Raw genomic sequence first — 12,855 nt, 5'->3', positions numbered from 1 at the left:
CTGGCCAATTTACCTGAGTATTTTCTCAAATACAGTAGTTTTGCACAATTATTCTACAGTGGTGGTTCTTGTGCTGATGTAAAAGGTCATAGAACATGAAAAATGACAGAGACTGATGTATTTTTGCATAGTCAAGTAATATTTTTTTCAAGTGGAACAAGAGGTAACTTAGTAAACTAATTGCTGCTCTTTGACACACACAATGGAAGTGAAATAATGCTGAAAAAGGCACAGAGGATCCTTTACAGTGGAGCATGGTTACTGCTTTTAGCTGTGGTTTTAGAGTGACTTCTGAAGAATGAGTTCAGAGTCCACATCTACTGGAAGTTTGAAATTCTGTCTTAGTCCACTAGATGGTGATCCTTTTAATCAGGATCCTTTTAATTCAGGTAAGTGAAAATGACTCAAGCCATCAACCACAAAAAAGCCTGGCACTCAAGAGGGCAGAAAGAAAAACTTGATGATGATGATGACAATAATAATGCATGATTTATATCATAAACAGCTGCAAACACCTTTTGGAAGCTGACAATGACAACTACAGCAAGGCATGCTGATTATTTGAGGCTACCTTCAATGCACAATCATTCAAGCATATTTGATTTTCTGCAGAACACAGACAAAATTCCATAGGTAATATTAACATAAGACAAAGTCTTAGGGTACAGTAATAGAAATGTTTTATTAATCAAACATATTTACATTTCTTCATCTTCTTTTTCAATGTGTGCCTGTTATTTTCATTTAAACACAATGTAGTCTTTACATTTGATATCACAAGAATACAGCTACATGCATGACTTAATTGGTCCTTTACAGTAAAAAAGAGGCAATTTTATGAAATTTAAAAAATGCAAGCAAACTGTTGATCTTTCTAATTACAGTGTCATTTTTGTTTTTATTACAACACAGGACCCCTTCAGTAAAGTCTACATCTATAGGGTGGATTTATGGCATTTTTCAGATTGACTTGATGATATCAAAACTTCTAAAATGTAGGACAAAAAAAAATTTCATGCAGTCCCAGAATATTATATTTTCTGGAATCTTATCCACAGAAAGGACTTGCATGGAACAGAATAGCATTTGAATTGTAATTTCTAAAAATCAGAGCAACTTAACTACTCTTAAAAGCAATGAGGACTTAATTTTGGACATTCTCCTTTTTATTTATTTGAAATCACGCCATTTTTTCAGCTATAAGATAGCATCACATAACACAATGGCACCATACAAAAAAATGAATTCAAAGCAGAAATGATGTTACCAAAAGTAAAAGTATAAATACAATTTCTTGCAAGTTTCTAGTATGCAATGTGCTGTAATTATTGTATTGTTTCCAATTCAGGTTTCTTCATGGGAGGAAAATCAAAGTGTATTTAAAACTACCATCTTTAGGGGCTATAAGTAGGTTTATAAAGGACCTAAAATCTTTCTGAAAGGTATAACTCTATGAACATATAAAATTTAATTCCACACTGAATAAAAATCAGAACTAGGCACATTTTTTAAATATGATTTCCAACATGATCAGGGTTGGACAAAAAAAATCAAAACTGAAAAGCTTGTATTTTTTTTACCAGACTACAAAACAGAGATGCCAAGTGCTTCAGAAATTCTGAAATGGTAGGCACATAATCACTACATTTAAAGATAATAGTCTTACACTTACTGCTTCAGATTACTGTGTGCAAACACATATTGTATGCATAATAGACATAAATGCACAGTTGTTCTGCTGATACATGAACTGAAACTCACTCAGCATTTGGGAAGTCCAGACAGGAACTGAATTCTGTTTAGTCCAAACCTAGAATGTATTTTAGCTTGTTCAAGTTGGTTTTATGTTTGCCATACTGTAACAGAAGGCCTAATGTGATACTCAAGAAAACGCCACTATCATGGGTTTTCACTGTATTGCTTTTGTATGCTGCCAAATCTGTTGTGAAATTGCAATGCATAAAATAATACAATAATTGAAATTGTGTTTAGGCATGTGGAACAACATAGTGACTTACACTAGAGAGAATTATTTGGAAGGAAAATAAATTCTGCAGACATACTACTCTAGTGCATTTTTTAAAAAATCGAGTACAATCTTGAAAAAATTGACCTTTATTTCACATCCATTCAGCAGAATATTTAGACATGTTTAAATGAAAACATACAAGTAAGCCTACCTGTAGGCAGCAGGGAACTTGCAATATTTGTCAGGACATACTTAGGTACTATTTGCACTACAGGATTCAAGTACAGTGGAGTGCTCTTCACTGCCATGAACATCACCCCTGACCACAAGAGCATGGTTAGATAATGAAACAGCACAACTCACTGATCTAACATAGCTCACATTTGCTTTTCAGAGCATGGCATTTTCCCAATTACTCCATTTATGAATTTCATGATTTCTTGTTCTTTTTCTGCTTGCAGAAATTATCAATAGATACTGTTCAAATAGTTAACTAAAAGTTGGTGCCCCACCAGAATGTTACTTTACACTAAGTCACTTAAAAAAGGGAAAATGTGAACTACCAGGCATGAGTGTCTGAAAGGTTCAGGATTTCATTTTGGTTTCTTCTGTTTCATTAAGCTTGCTAGAAACAAAACAATGCTCAAATAGTCACCTTTAAGTTACAAGTCTTCCTACACGGTTTCCCATGTTTCCGTGAACCTAAAAACAAACAAACAAACACATTTATACAGTAGCTAAGAGTTTCTCATAGTCTTGAGGATAGAATCAGGCAGGTGACAGAATCGCTCACTCCACATACCTCTGCACTCAGAAACAGAGCTGAAAACTCATAGAGAGTTTTCTCTCTTCTTTATGAGACAATCTGTTATTTGTTAGATTAATGATAAAAAAATCTTTTTTTTTTCCACAAATGTTTTTTTTACATTTTTAATGGCCGGACACAAATAATCCTGAAGTAATTCCCCGCAAAGCATTGGAAACTCCAGATTCTACAGTGTAGTTTTTAGAATATAATAAATGAACATCATGCAGTATTCATGTCTTAGCTTTTAAACTCCTTTTAAATGCATTTGAATTTTACTGTAAGCTCCTTTTCTGCTTGAGCTCTCTGCAGAATTCATAAATGGTCTGAACCTGGTGTTAAATTTGCAGCTGATTCTGTCTAGCCCTTTACAGAACTGGATACTTTATTCTCTACACATTTAAAATCATCCCCATAAATGTGCTTAAAATATTTAATATAATCAACTGAGCCCTTATGAGCCACTCAGCACTTCAGTTTTGGTGCAAAACTGAATTATTCTGTTTTAATCCCCATATTCTCCACAATTTTATTTTGTAGTTTTACCTTATGATAAAGCATGACCTCAAACTGTTAGGGTTTTGCTTCTTGGTGGTTGTGATTTTGTTTCTTTTATTTTAATTTATTTTCTTTTTTTTTTTTTTAATCTTTTCTATTTTTTTCCTGTTTGGTTTGGGGTTTTTTTGGTTTTTTTTCCCTTTTTTTAAACATTTTTATCAATCTACAGCTCTAGCATTGAGACAATCAATATATAAACAAAAGCCACTGGTCTCTAAAAGTGAAAACATAATTTGATTAGACAAAATCATGAAATCTGAAATGCATCATGGATAAAAGCATGGAAAAAAAAAAGCCAATATGGAAATTGCTAAATCAAACCAATGTAATGACATCTGAGTTTTTTATATTTACTTTGGGAATATTTTGGCTTTCCTTCATTCACTGTACCAGCCAAATTTCCATGAAGTGAATGCTATGAAGCCTCCAAGAAATTTACAAAGTACCTGTATTCAGATTTATCTTTTGTTTTGAAGCTCAGTCCAACTATATTGAAAATTTCAGGAGCATTTCCAATTTGATTGAGATAACAGACTAAAAATATCAATGGACGACAGTTTGGATTTCTGATTGGTTTTCCTAGAAATTAACATGACATTAAATCAGTTACCCAAATCAAAAGTATCTTCTCAGTTTTCTGCTCCTTGTAATATGATTTACACATGGATTGGAATATTTAGTGTTTAAAATACTTTCTACCACCTCTGTCTTTCATAGCTATTAGACTGACTTTGAAAGCTCTATTTGTTTAACACAGTTTTCCTACTCATTTCTGTATATAATATATATTTGCAGGTATACAACATTCCATTTTTTTTACTATTTTCTTTTTGCTTTTGGTGGTTTTTTTTTTTCTTTTTTCTTTCCCAGAATATCTATGCCAATGCCAATGCAAATTACTTGCGTGAAAAAGTGCACACAGTGTGAGGCATGAGACTATGGAAATGGAATGCCCTTTGGTCTGAGGTGGCTGACACTGACCCAGGTATAACTCATGATCTCTTTCCAACCCACACAGCAATTTCTATTACAGCCATGTCAAGATCAACTTTGCCCAGCCCAGCCAAATGTACAGATTACATCTGGGTCCTTTGAGTCATGCTACAAAAAAAGGTGCAACAATAAACAAGTCTATGTGCATTCTCAGTCATAACTATGAGCAGAAGAACCCTTGACATCCCTCACTTTGGCATTAAATAACAATTATAAAGGCTTTTAGAATTAAAGCAATACATGAAGGGACTTGAAATGTTAACAGTCCCAAGTAACTTGTCAATTGAAATAAGACTCATCCCTAGTCATAAATAAATAATCTCTTTCCTGGTCTCACTTCCATGCCAGGATCAATATCTCTTAACATCTTACTTATTTTATTACTGCTTTTGGTTTTCTGGGACTGATTGAAAGTTGCTCAGAGGAAATCTTTGGTTTTGCTTAAGTGTCCGTGACGTTTAATCATGACTTTCCTTGCAGTTTAATTCCAACCAGACAATCAGTTAATCCACTTCAATTGATTCTGTGCTCTCTGTCATTGGCTTGCACTCATTGGGCATCCTCTGGTGTCGACTCAGCTGGGTGGCTTGTGTGAAGCTCCTCTCACACCTCTCGCACCTGGTGAAGGCAAGAGAGAAAATTGAGACCAGGGAGCTGTTCGGGGAGGGGGGGGGCGGGGGGGTGATGGGCTGTATCTCATCCTGCCTAATCAGAACAGACACTCAAAAGTGGCTTCAGATTTTACTGGCTCAAGAGGTTTAATTGGTGGCTACTTCCAAGGCCTTGATGCCTATGATGGGACAAGGCCTGTCTGATTCAGAACAGAGGAATCTGTCAATAGACAGGGGGAAGGTGATTTCTCCAGAGAGGCCTGTCCTGCTGTAGCTCTGATCACTGTCAGTTCAAATAGATAAAGAACAAAAAGAGATTTTTAGGAGTGAGCCATCAAAGAGGCAGCTTGTCTGCAGTTTTCTGCTCTGTATCCTCTAAGAGAAATTGATGACAAATAGAATTTCACCTTCTGCTTTTATAAAATCCACAATTGCCTATTCCAGGATGAGAAATCACAAAGAAGTAATCTTTCAGTCCTAGAATAAGAGAAAACTCTTTGTTTTTATGATCTGACCATGTAGTGGGATTCATTTTAAAAAGGCACACAGTGATAGTTGTTATTTAATTATCTGTGAACATCTACACTATTTGAGAAATCTGTAGGTTGGGCAAAAACTCATAACAACCTTCAATGTTCCTTTACTTTTATTTCGTCTCTCTTTCTACCCTGCCCTCTCTCAGAGAACCATAATCTGCAAGAAAAACAGTGTGTGAATGAATAAACAAATCCATTGAACTTTGCAGAGGCTAGAATAGGGGCTATTGTTGCCTTGGAATTAATCCCTTCTCCCTGCTCTTAAAGACAAACTACTGTATTTAATCTCCCAAATGCTGTCTTCTTGATTTGCATTCTGAACACTATACAGGGGTGTTTGGTGAGTCACAAACATGGATGAAGCAGTTCCTTCTTGCATGGTGCTTGCTCCAAAAACCATCTTTGGTTTAATGGTACCATGTCATGTTTTATTTCCAAATAAGATTTGCATGAAAGTATCACAGCAATGAATTCTTCACCTTCAAAGAAGTGAGGAAAACAATGGGCTCAGCAATTCATTTTAATCTTTCTCTCTTCACTGATGTGAATGATAGAAAGTGAACTGTCAGTGATCTGCTTATAAAAAAAATAAGATATTTACACATATGTATAATTGTGGGTGTTCTTCACATTAATAATTTTTAGTGATAAAGTTCTACTTCAGGACCATTTAGCACAGACATTACAGAGTAATTCATCCAGACTACTGTACCAATCTAAAATGTCAACACTTTTAAGTTGTATTTCCTTGATTGTCTTTGATGGAATATTTTTAGCATTCTATGCCACTGTTAAAAACTGCACTGTGATCTTGACAAATGTAAAATGTCAGCTTTAATGTATCAGACCTATCAGCTCAATGAAAATAACTCAGAAGTATTGATTACTTAATGATTTTTTGGGGTATTCATTAACATCTATGTGCAGATCATCCACTCTCCAGAGCTCCTGAAGTGCTGATGACACATTAGTGCACTGCTGATTGTTTATTAGAAAACTGATTACTTACTGGATTAGTGTGTCAAAATATACTACCTTTCATTGCCTGACAAACTTGCAAATTATTGTATTATTTTTATATACATACATATATATCTATCACAGAGGCATAATAATCAATTTTATGGTGGGGGGGTTAACTTAGTTTGTATGAGATATTACTGACTATTTGAACTTGATAGTTTTGTTATTTTGATGTCTACAAAGACAAGTACTTTTCTTGATGAGTAATAGGAGGTTTGGATTCTTGCCTAACTAAGCTGTAAGCAATACAGCTGTAAAATATATATATATTATATAAAATCAGGTGTGGCAACCCCTGATTTTGAGAGCCTGGCCAAATAAACAAAATACTGGGTTAACAGGATGCCTAGACACCATTAATGGCTTAGATAAAGGCTGTAGTGTGATCAAAAGACAGTGCTACCTACTAAAATAATTTGCTGTGGCAGGCCTCCTTACCCTTTCTGGAGCTTGGGAGGCTAGACTTAGGCAGGCATTCACTCAGCACCTTGCATTGCTAGTGAAAGTGCTGAGCAAGATTTACCATATTTCTTTAGAATACACCTTCCCATCCTTTATCCACGAGATTCTTATGTTGTGGGAGTGCTCTGCCTTCCCAGCTACAGGCAGATACACTAACTCAAAGGCACAGGAAAGAAGGGTGCTAAAGAGAGAACAGAAAAAAGGATAAATCCCTCAATACCTTCATCTACCCTTTATGAATAGGAAGGCTGTGTGTGCCAAGGACTGCTGCTGGTCAGATTGTGATATTTGTGCTTACACAGCCCTTGGGCAAAAGTCAGAAGCTTCTGGCAAGGCACTTAATACCCCTGTCTTTCTCTTGTACCTGGATAACATTCAGATAGTACCCAGGGTGCCTAGGATTTTCTAGGCTTTTAAAAATGATGTGGGTGTTGCTTTCAGGACCATAGTTTTGGATATATAAGTATCTGGCTTATGGGCAGAGATCTTTATTAGGCTCCTGATTCCTCTTTTCAATGTGGTCCAGAGAAGTTGTTGCTGGATACAAACTGACAGAAAAGGTGAAGATAATAGTGTCACAGCAGTCAGCATTACTGTCTCACAGTAGGTAGGAATGGGCGGAAGGGCAGGAATATTTTTCTTCTGGACTGTGATGTACTCTGTGATGTACTGTGCAGTCTCTCCCTCTACTAACCATTCTTTCCCAGCCCATCACAGCAGAAGAACCACTCCCATGAGCTCTGTCCATGAGATTGGTGAGCATGTGCGTGGTTTTGTGTGCATATTTCTGTACTGTAACCCATACATGTTTAATGTTGTGTTGGAAAGTTGAACAGTAGTCAAAATTGTCAGAAAGGAAATAGAGTCCATCCATATCTCATGTGACCACACACCAACCAACCATTGAGCTGAGCCCAAACCTGAATGCTAGACATACCAAATTTTGATTAAACCTGCACTGTAGATACATATACGGCCAATAATGACATTTATTAACCGAGATACAATTTAATTTCCACTTAGGGCCATCTGATGGTGTTTGAATGGAATTTTAACAGCCCCAGACAAATATAGGTCCAAAGCAATTCCAAAGACCTCAAACAATTAGATACCATCAGTGAAAACTGGATCAATGTTACCTTCTTTTACAATGTATGTGTAAAATGTAACTGTAAGGAACACTGTACTATAGCACTCCATCTCCTCAGCCTCAAGACTTCACTCTGCCACAAGGTTTTCTGGTATGATTTGCTTGGGTGGACATGGTAAACAGAATTGTTCTTAAGTTCACAAAGTGCACCAATAGTTTTGGGATATTTCTACAGTACTGGGGTTTCCAATTTTGTTTAGATAGCCCTCATTGTTACTGGCCTGCTGGTTTGCTTCATAGTGTTTTCAAAACATTGACAGTGAGGATTATAGAGGGGATAGGTTTAATTTGCACATTTATGTCAACCTCTGTGAAAGGCTTTGGAAGGAGGAAATGCTGAGAGTGTATTTTAGAGAAAAAGTCTTTTCTCTAAAATCTTTTTAATTTCTAAGTATTAATTTCATACTCTCAAAATACATTTTAAGATTTCATTCAACAAGTACATTTACCACTACATTTTAAACTCCTTTGGAAGGGTATCAAAAATTCAAGAAAAAATATTAACCAAAAAAGAATCCCTCTTGGCAACACTGAGATGACACTGGAGGTACAACATACATATTACCCTAAAATGAATGCTCCCCAGTTCTGCATTTCAGTAAGAAACAATGTAAAAAAAGTAAGCTACTGCAGGCTGAAAGGATCTTTCCTCTTAATTCTTTTGGGTTGACTCCTAAATATCAGATCTTTGCATAATCCTGATTCTGCAGGCAAGTCTCCTCACTATTTTTTATATTTGCTGAAATGGAAGCAGGGAGGGGGTAAGAAAAATTTAAGAAAATGGGGGTGACAAATAATTTTCCTTTTTGTCTTGCATTTTAATTTACTTAAGAGCTTTGTTCCCAGACTAGCAGCTGTAGTGGAGACTTCAGTAAGATAAGAATACACAAAAACTTTACAGTGGTGAGGCTGGCTTGATAGCTTGTGATGACATGAAAAGTCAAATTCAGCTAAAGCTTTGACTACAGATAACCTCACTTAGCATTGTTATCTTAATGAAAAGCAAATAGGAAAGTCTTCCACCATACATCCAAAGTTACCTAGGACCTACAAAGAAAATGCCCTCTCACAGAAAAAGCTTTTTAACGAATCCCAAATGTCCTCCTACAAAACAATTATTCTGGAGCATTTTTTAAAATACTGTCACCATATGTTCGCCATTTTAAAAACCAACTTCTGGAAATAACATGCATAAAAACATATTCAGTGTTTAACATTGCTGACTTAATCCATGCTCACTGTAAAGTGTCATATGCCACTTATGAACATAGCTGCCTTGCTGCATTAGAAATCATGAGATTGAATTCACAGCAGAAGTATATTTAAAATTGAACCTAGTAACACCTTCAAAATTATACCTGTTATTTTGAAAATAAATTAGCTAGAATTTAAGTAATTCATCACTATCTATGCATGGCAATTCTTTCTAATATTAAAAACACTTTTTAAAAGAAGATAGTACATCACCACAAATACAAACTTCTCTGAGGTACTATCTCAGTAGGCTTTTCCATCTTGGGGGTGGTTTTCTGGGGTTTTTGTTTGGTTTATTTTTGGTAAGTGTATTCTCAAAATTCCTTCATAAACAAACATTTTAAGCCTAAATTGCATGATCAAGAAACAGAAATTTTGTTTGTTCTATTTATGGTTCTTTTTTAATAGAATTTGTTGAGGGGTTTTTCCTCAACTTTCTTAATACCAGATCTTGTGCACCCTTTTTCCAAAGGAGGATCTAAACAGTGATGAGACATCAAGATAAGCTGCAGCTCTCTCTTTTGCCTCAAACAGAGATAACAGATTGATTTCTGGATAAGTTTTCTGCCCCTCCCGTCCCAAATGCAAGCAGTCCTGCATGACAGACAAATCTGCCCTTTTGAACAGCTTGCAGGATCAAGGCTTGTTTGTCCTCTTATCTGACTAGCAGGGATGGGAAGATCTGCAGCTCCAGTTTTAGCTTCACATGAAGTTACTAGTCAGCTTACTGCAAATACTTCAACAAGATTTCCACAGAGAAAATGGTACTACTGTTTCTTGTGCTTAAGAAAGAAACTAAAGAAACATCTTTCACAATTAAAATGATGCCATACGTCATAAAGAACCAGGACAAAGCATATACTTTTTTATTTTTTTTTTTTTTTACTGTTGCTATGTCCTACAACTTAAGGATTAGTCAGATACATCCTGGAATATTTATATGCTTCCCCATGAGCAGGGCAGAATAAAAATATAAACAAACAAACAAATAAATCCCAGATCTCTGGTTAGTTGCATTACGTGCACTAAGCTCTTTCACAAATGAAATTGTTCTGTAATCAAGCCCATTTGGGAAAAGGGTAAAAAAATTAGCAAACCAAAGGGGAAAAATAATGAGTCTAAATGGGGCAAAATAGCAGATCTATTGGAAACATGACAAAAAAAGGATGTTAAGGAAAAAAATTAAGTGGAGTCAACAAGGTTACACATAAGTAACACCTTAACATTAAATGAAATCTATTTTCCATTTTGACCTGGAAACCTCTTCCATTAATTACTAAAATCTATTTACACAGCAACTAGATAAAATCAATCTGATTGCTCACACCATTTTTGGCTCACTTTCTGTGGGCTCTGAGCATTCAAGAAACTGGCTCAAAATAAGCCAATAATTAGTTGTCCTGAGTTTCCATGTTTTGCCTCCTGCAACACTATCCTAACCACGATTCTGTTGTGCAAATTCTTCTGTACTGGATATGCAGCATTTTGTTCCTGGCTCTGTCCCCTTGCCCCAGCAAAGACACGTATGGAGGCCATGCTTCCTTCCAACCTTTTATGGAGGCAAAGCATGCACCAGTATCTCTGTCCGGCTTGTTATGAGAGGTTCTGACAGGCCCCATGGCTGAGCTCTCTTACATTAACCAGATCAAAAGCACAGTTTGGCAAAAGTAGAAAAAAAGACAGAGAAAAGTAGACAGAGAACAGACAGTACTCAGAGAACTGGGAGAGACACAAACCTTCTTCTGCACTTACTCCCCTTCCTCCTAGGAACATCCACAGAGCTTCCAAAAGAAGTGATATCAGTACATTAGGTGGAATTACTCCAGTGACCACATATGTACACTCTGAGCCTGTCAGTTCAGCCAAGACAAAGACACAAGTATGGGATATATTTCTTCTGCTTTGGAGAACTCTTCCTGTTATGTAGGCAGAGTCTTGCACAACAGAAGGCAAAATATACCTGGATCAGCTGTACTATGGTTGGAAATGAGCACTGCTGGAAGATTCCTAAGACAGGTATGTGCTTAACTTTAATATCAGTGATTAAAAACTTCAGAAATTAACAAAGACTGCTAAATGCAAAACCACCTTTATTAGGTGAGTTATTTTTTTTTGTATATCTTGGACATTATTTTCTTATATCTGAACACTATCAATTTATTACTATGATCTTTCAAAACTTACTCCACAAGTCAGTTATATATTCTATCCAGTGATTCTGAGACTAAAAGAAGGTGCATATTTTTCCCCATGTATAACTAGAGCCAAATTAACTTTTAAGTGAAGTTCCATCTACCTCAACATATAGATATCAAAGACTCATATTAATATTCTTACAGCATGGCTTGTCTTGGTCTTGATCATATTTTTAGCTGTGGCTCTCAGTGGCAGCAGCTTGCCACTTAATTAAAACAATCAAGGTGTCTTTAGAGGACAGAAAATTGTGCAAGGCCTTCAAGAAACCCAAAATCAAACCCATATAAATTCTGATTTTAACAGCACCACTAGATGTTTTACCTCATGATCTGACCTTGGCTTTCAAGGGAACCTCTGCTGAGTGCTGGTGGTGCTAGTGAGCAGCAGAAATGCATTTGCCTTCCTAATCTCAGCTGGCAAGAGCTGCTGGCTTCAAGTACTTACTTGAAGGGCTTTTCCCCAGTGTGTGTCCGGATGTGGTTGTTGAGTGTTGTGGCACCAGCGAAAGCACGCCCGCAGTAGCCACACTTGAAAGGCCTGTCGCTGGAGTGCGTGACAACGTGGTTCCTCAGCTCTGAAGGCTGGGAGAAGGACTGGGAGCAGTGACCGCACTGGTAGGGCCTGCAATGGGAGAGAGAAACAGCATGCCATCAATGCTTTCTGTTGGCATGAGCAGGAAACCACACAGAAGGGAGCTCCTGACCTTCCCAGTAATTTCCAAAGAGAACTGTGGGTGCACCATCTCTGGGTGTTTCTTGGGAAACACATACCCAAAACTTCACAACCTCTTTAACAAATGCAAAATTCTTGGGCAGGAATTAAATGAGGCCCACAAACCATAATTCAGCAAACTAGTGAACCTGCACTGCACATCATTTGCCTGCTTTGATTCTCTCAAACTCAACACCGTACTCCTTCATCAAAAAAAAAAGACCCACACACTCTGGAGCTGAGGGACTTGTGAAATCCTCTGTTGGTGCCAGCTACAGCCTTACTTACAAATGCATGTCGGATGGTTACATGTATATCCTAGCTGTATTCTGTAGCTGTTCACAATTAAACTCTTCATCTTGTTTTGGAGGTAATTTTAGAGATCACCTATTTCAATAAGAGACTTGGAAAAAATGACTGTTGTATTACAATTATCTTTCTGTTTTCTTATTTCAGTTGAAAATCTTTATGTTTTATTAACATTTTTCTCCCATCCAGACTGAAAATGTCTCTTTTGGGGATCTTGAAAGGAAACCCAGAACTAAGGTTTTCAACAGCACATCTTGTTAAAAGTAAACACAACAAAC

The 12,855-nt window shown here is 36.6% G+C and overlaps 1 protein-coding gene across 1 annotated transcript in view; it reads right to left on the bottom strand.

Annotated features, from left to right (window-relative positions):
• Positions 1–721: 721 nt before the first annotated feature.
• PRDM6 (PR/SET domain 6) overlaps positions 722–12,855 on the bottom strand; it is a 79,892-nt gene continuing 67,758 nt past the window's right edge. The window contains exons 6-7 of the mRNA XM_066182386.1: positions 12,002–12,178; positions 722–4,943 (exon numbers count right to left, since the gene is read on the bottom strand). Of these exons, the coding sequence (XP_066038483.1) occupies positions 4,829–4,943; positions 12,002–12,178 (292 nt within the window). The 3' untranslated portion in view covers positions 722–4,828. The remainder of the gene's footprint in view (positions 4,944–12,001; positions 12,179–12,855) is intronic.

The sequence above is a fragment of the Chamaea fasciata genome, unplaced genomic scaffold, assembly GCF_029207755.1.
Source record: "Chamaea fasciata isolate MVZ Bird 193981 ecotype frontalis unplaced genomic scaffold, bChaFas1.0.hap1 SCAF_4, whole genome shotgun sequence".
NCBI classification, from domain to species: Eukaryota; Metazoa; Chordata; class Aves; order Passeriformes; family Sylviidae; genus Chamaea; species Chamaea fasciata.
Note: the sequence above shows the minus strand (reverse complement) of the source record. Positions and strands in the feature narration are given on the sequence as shown.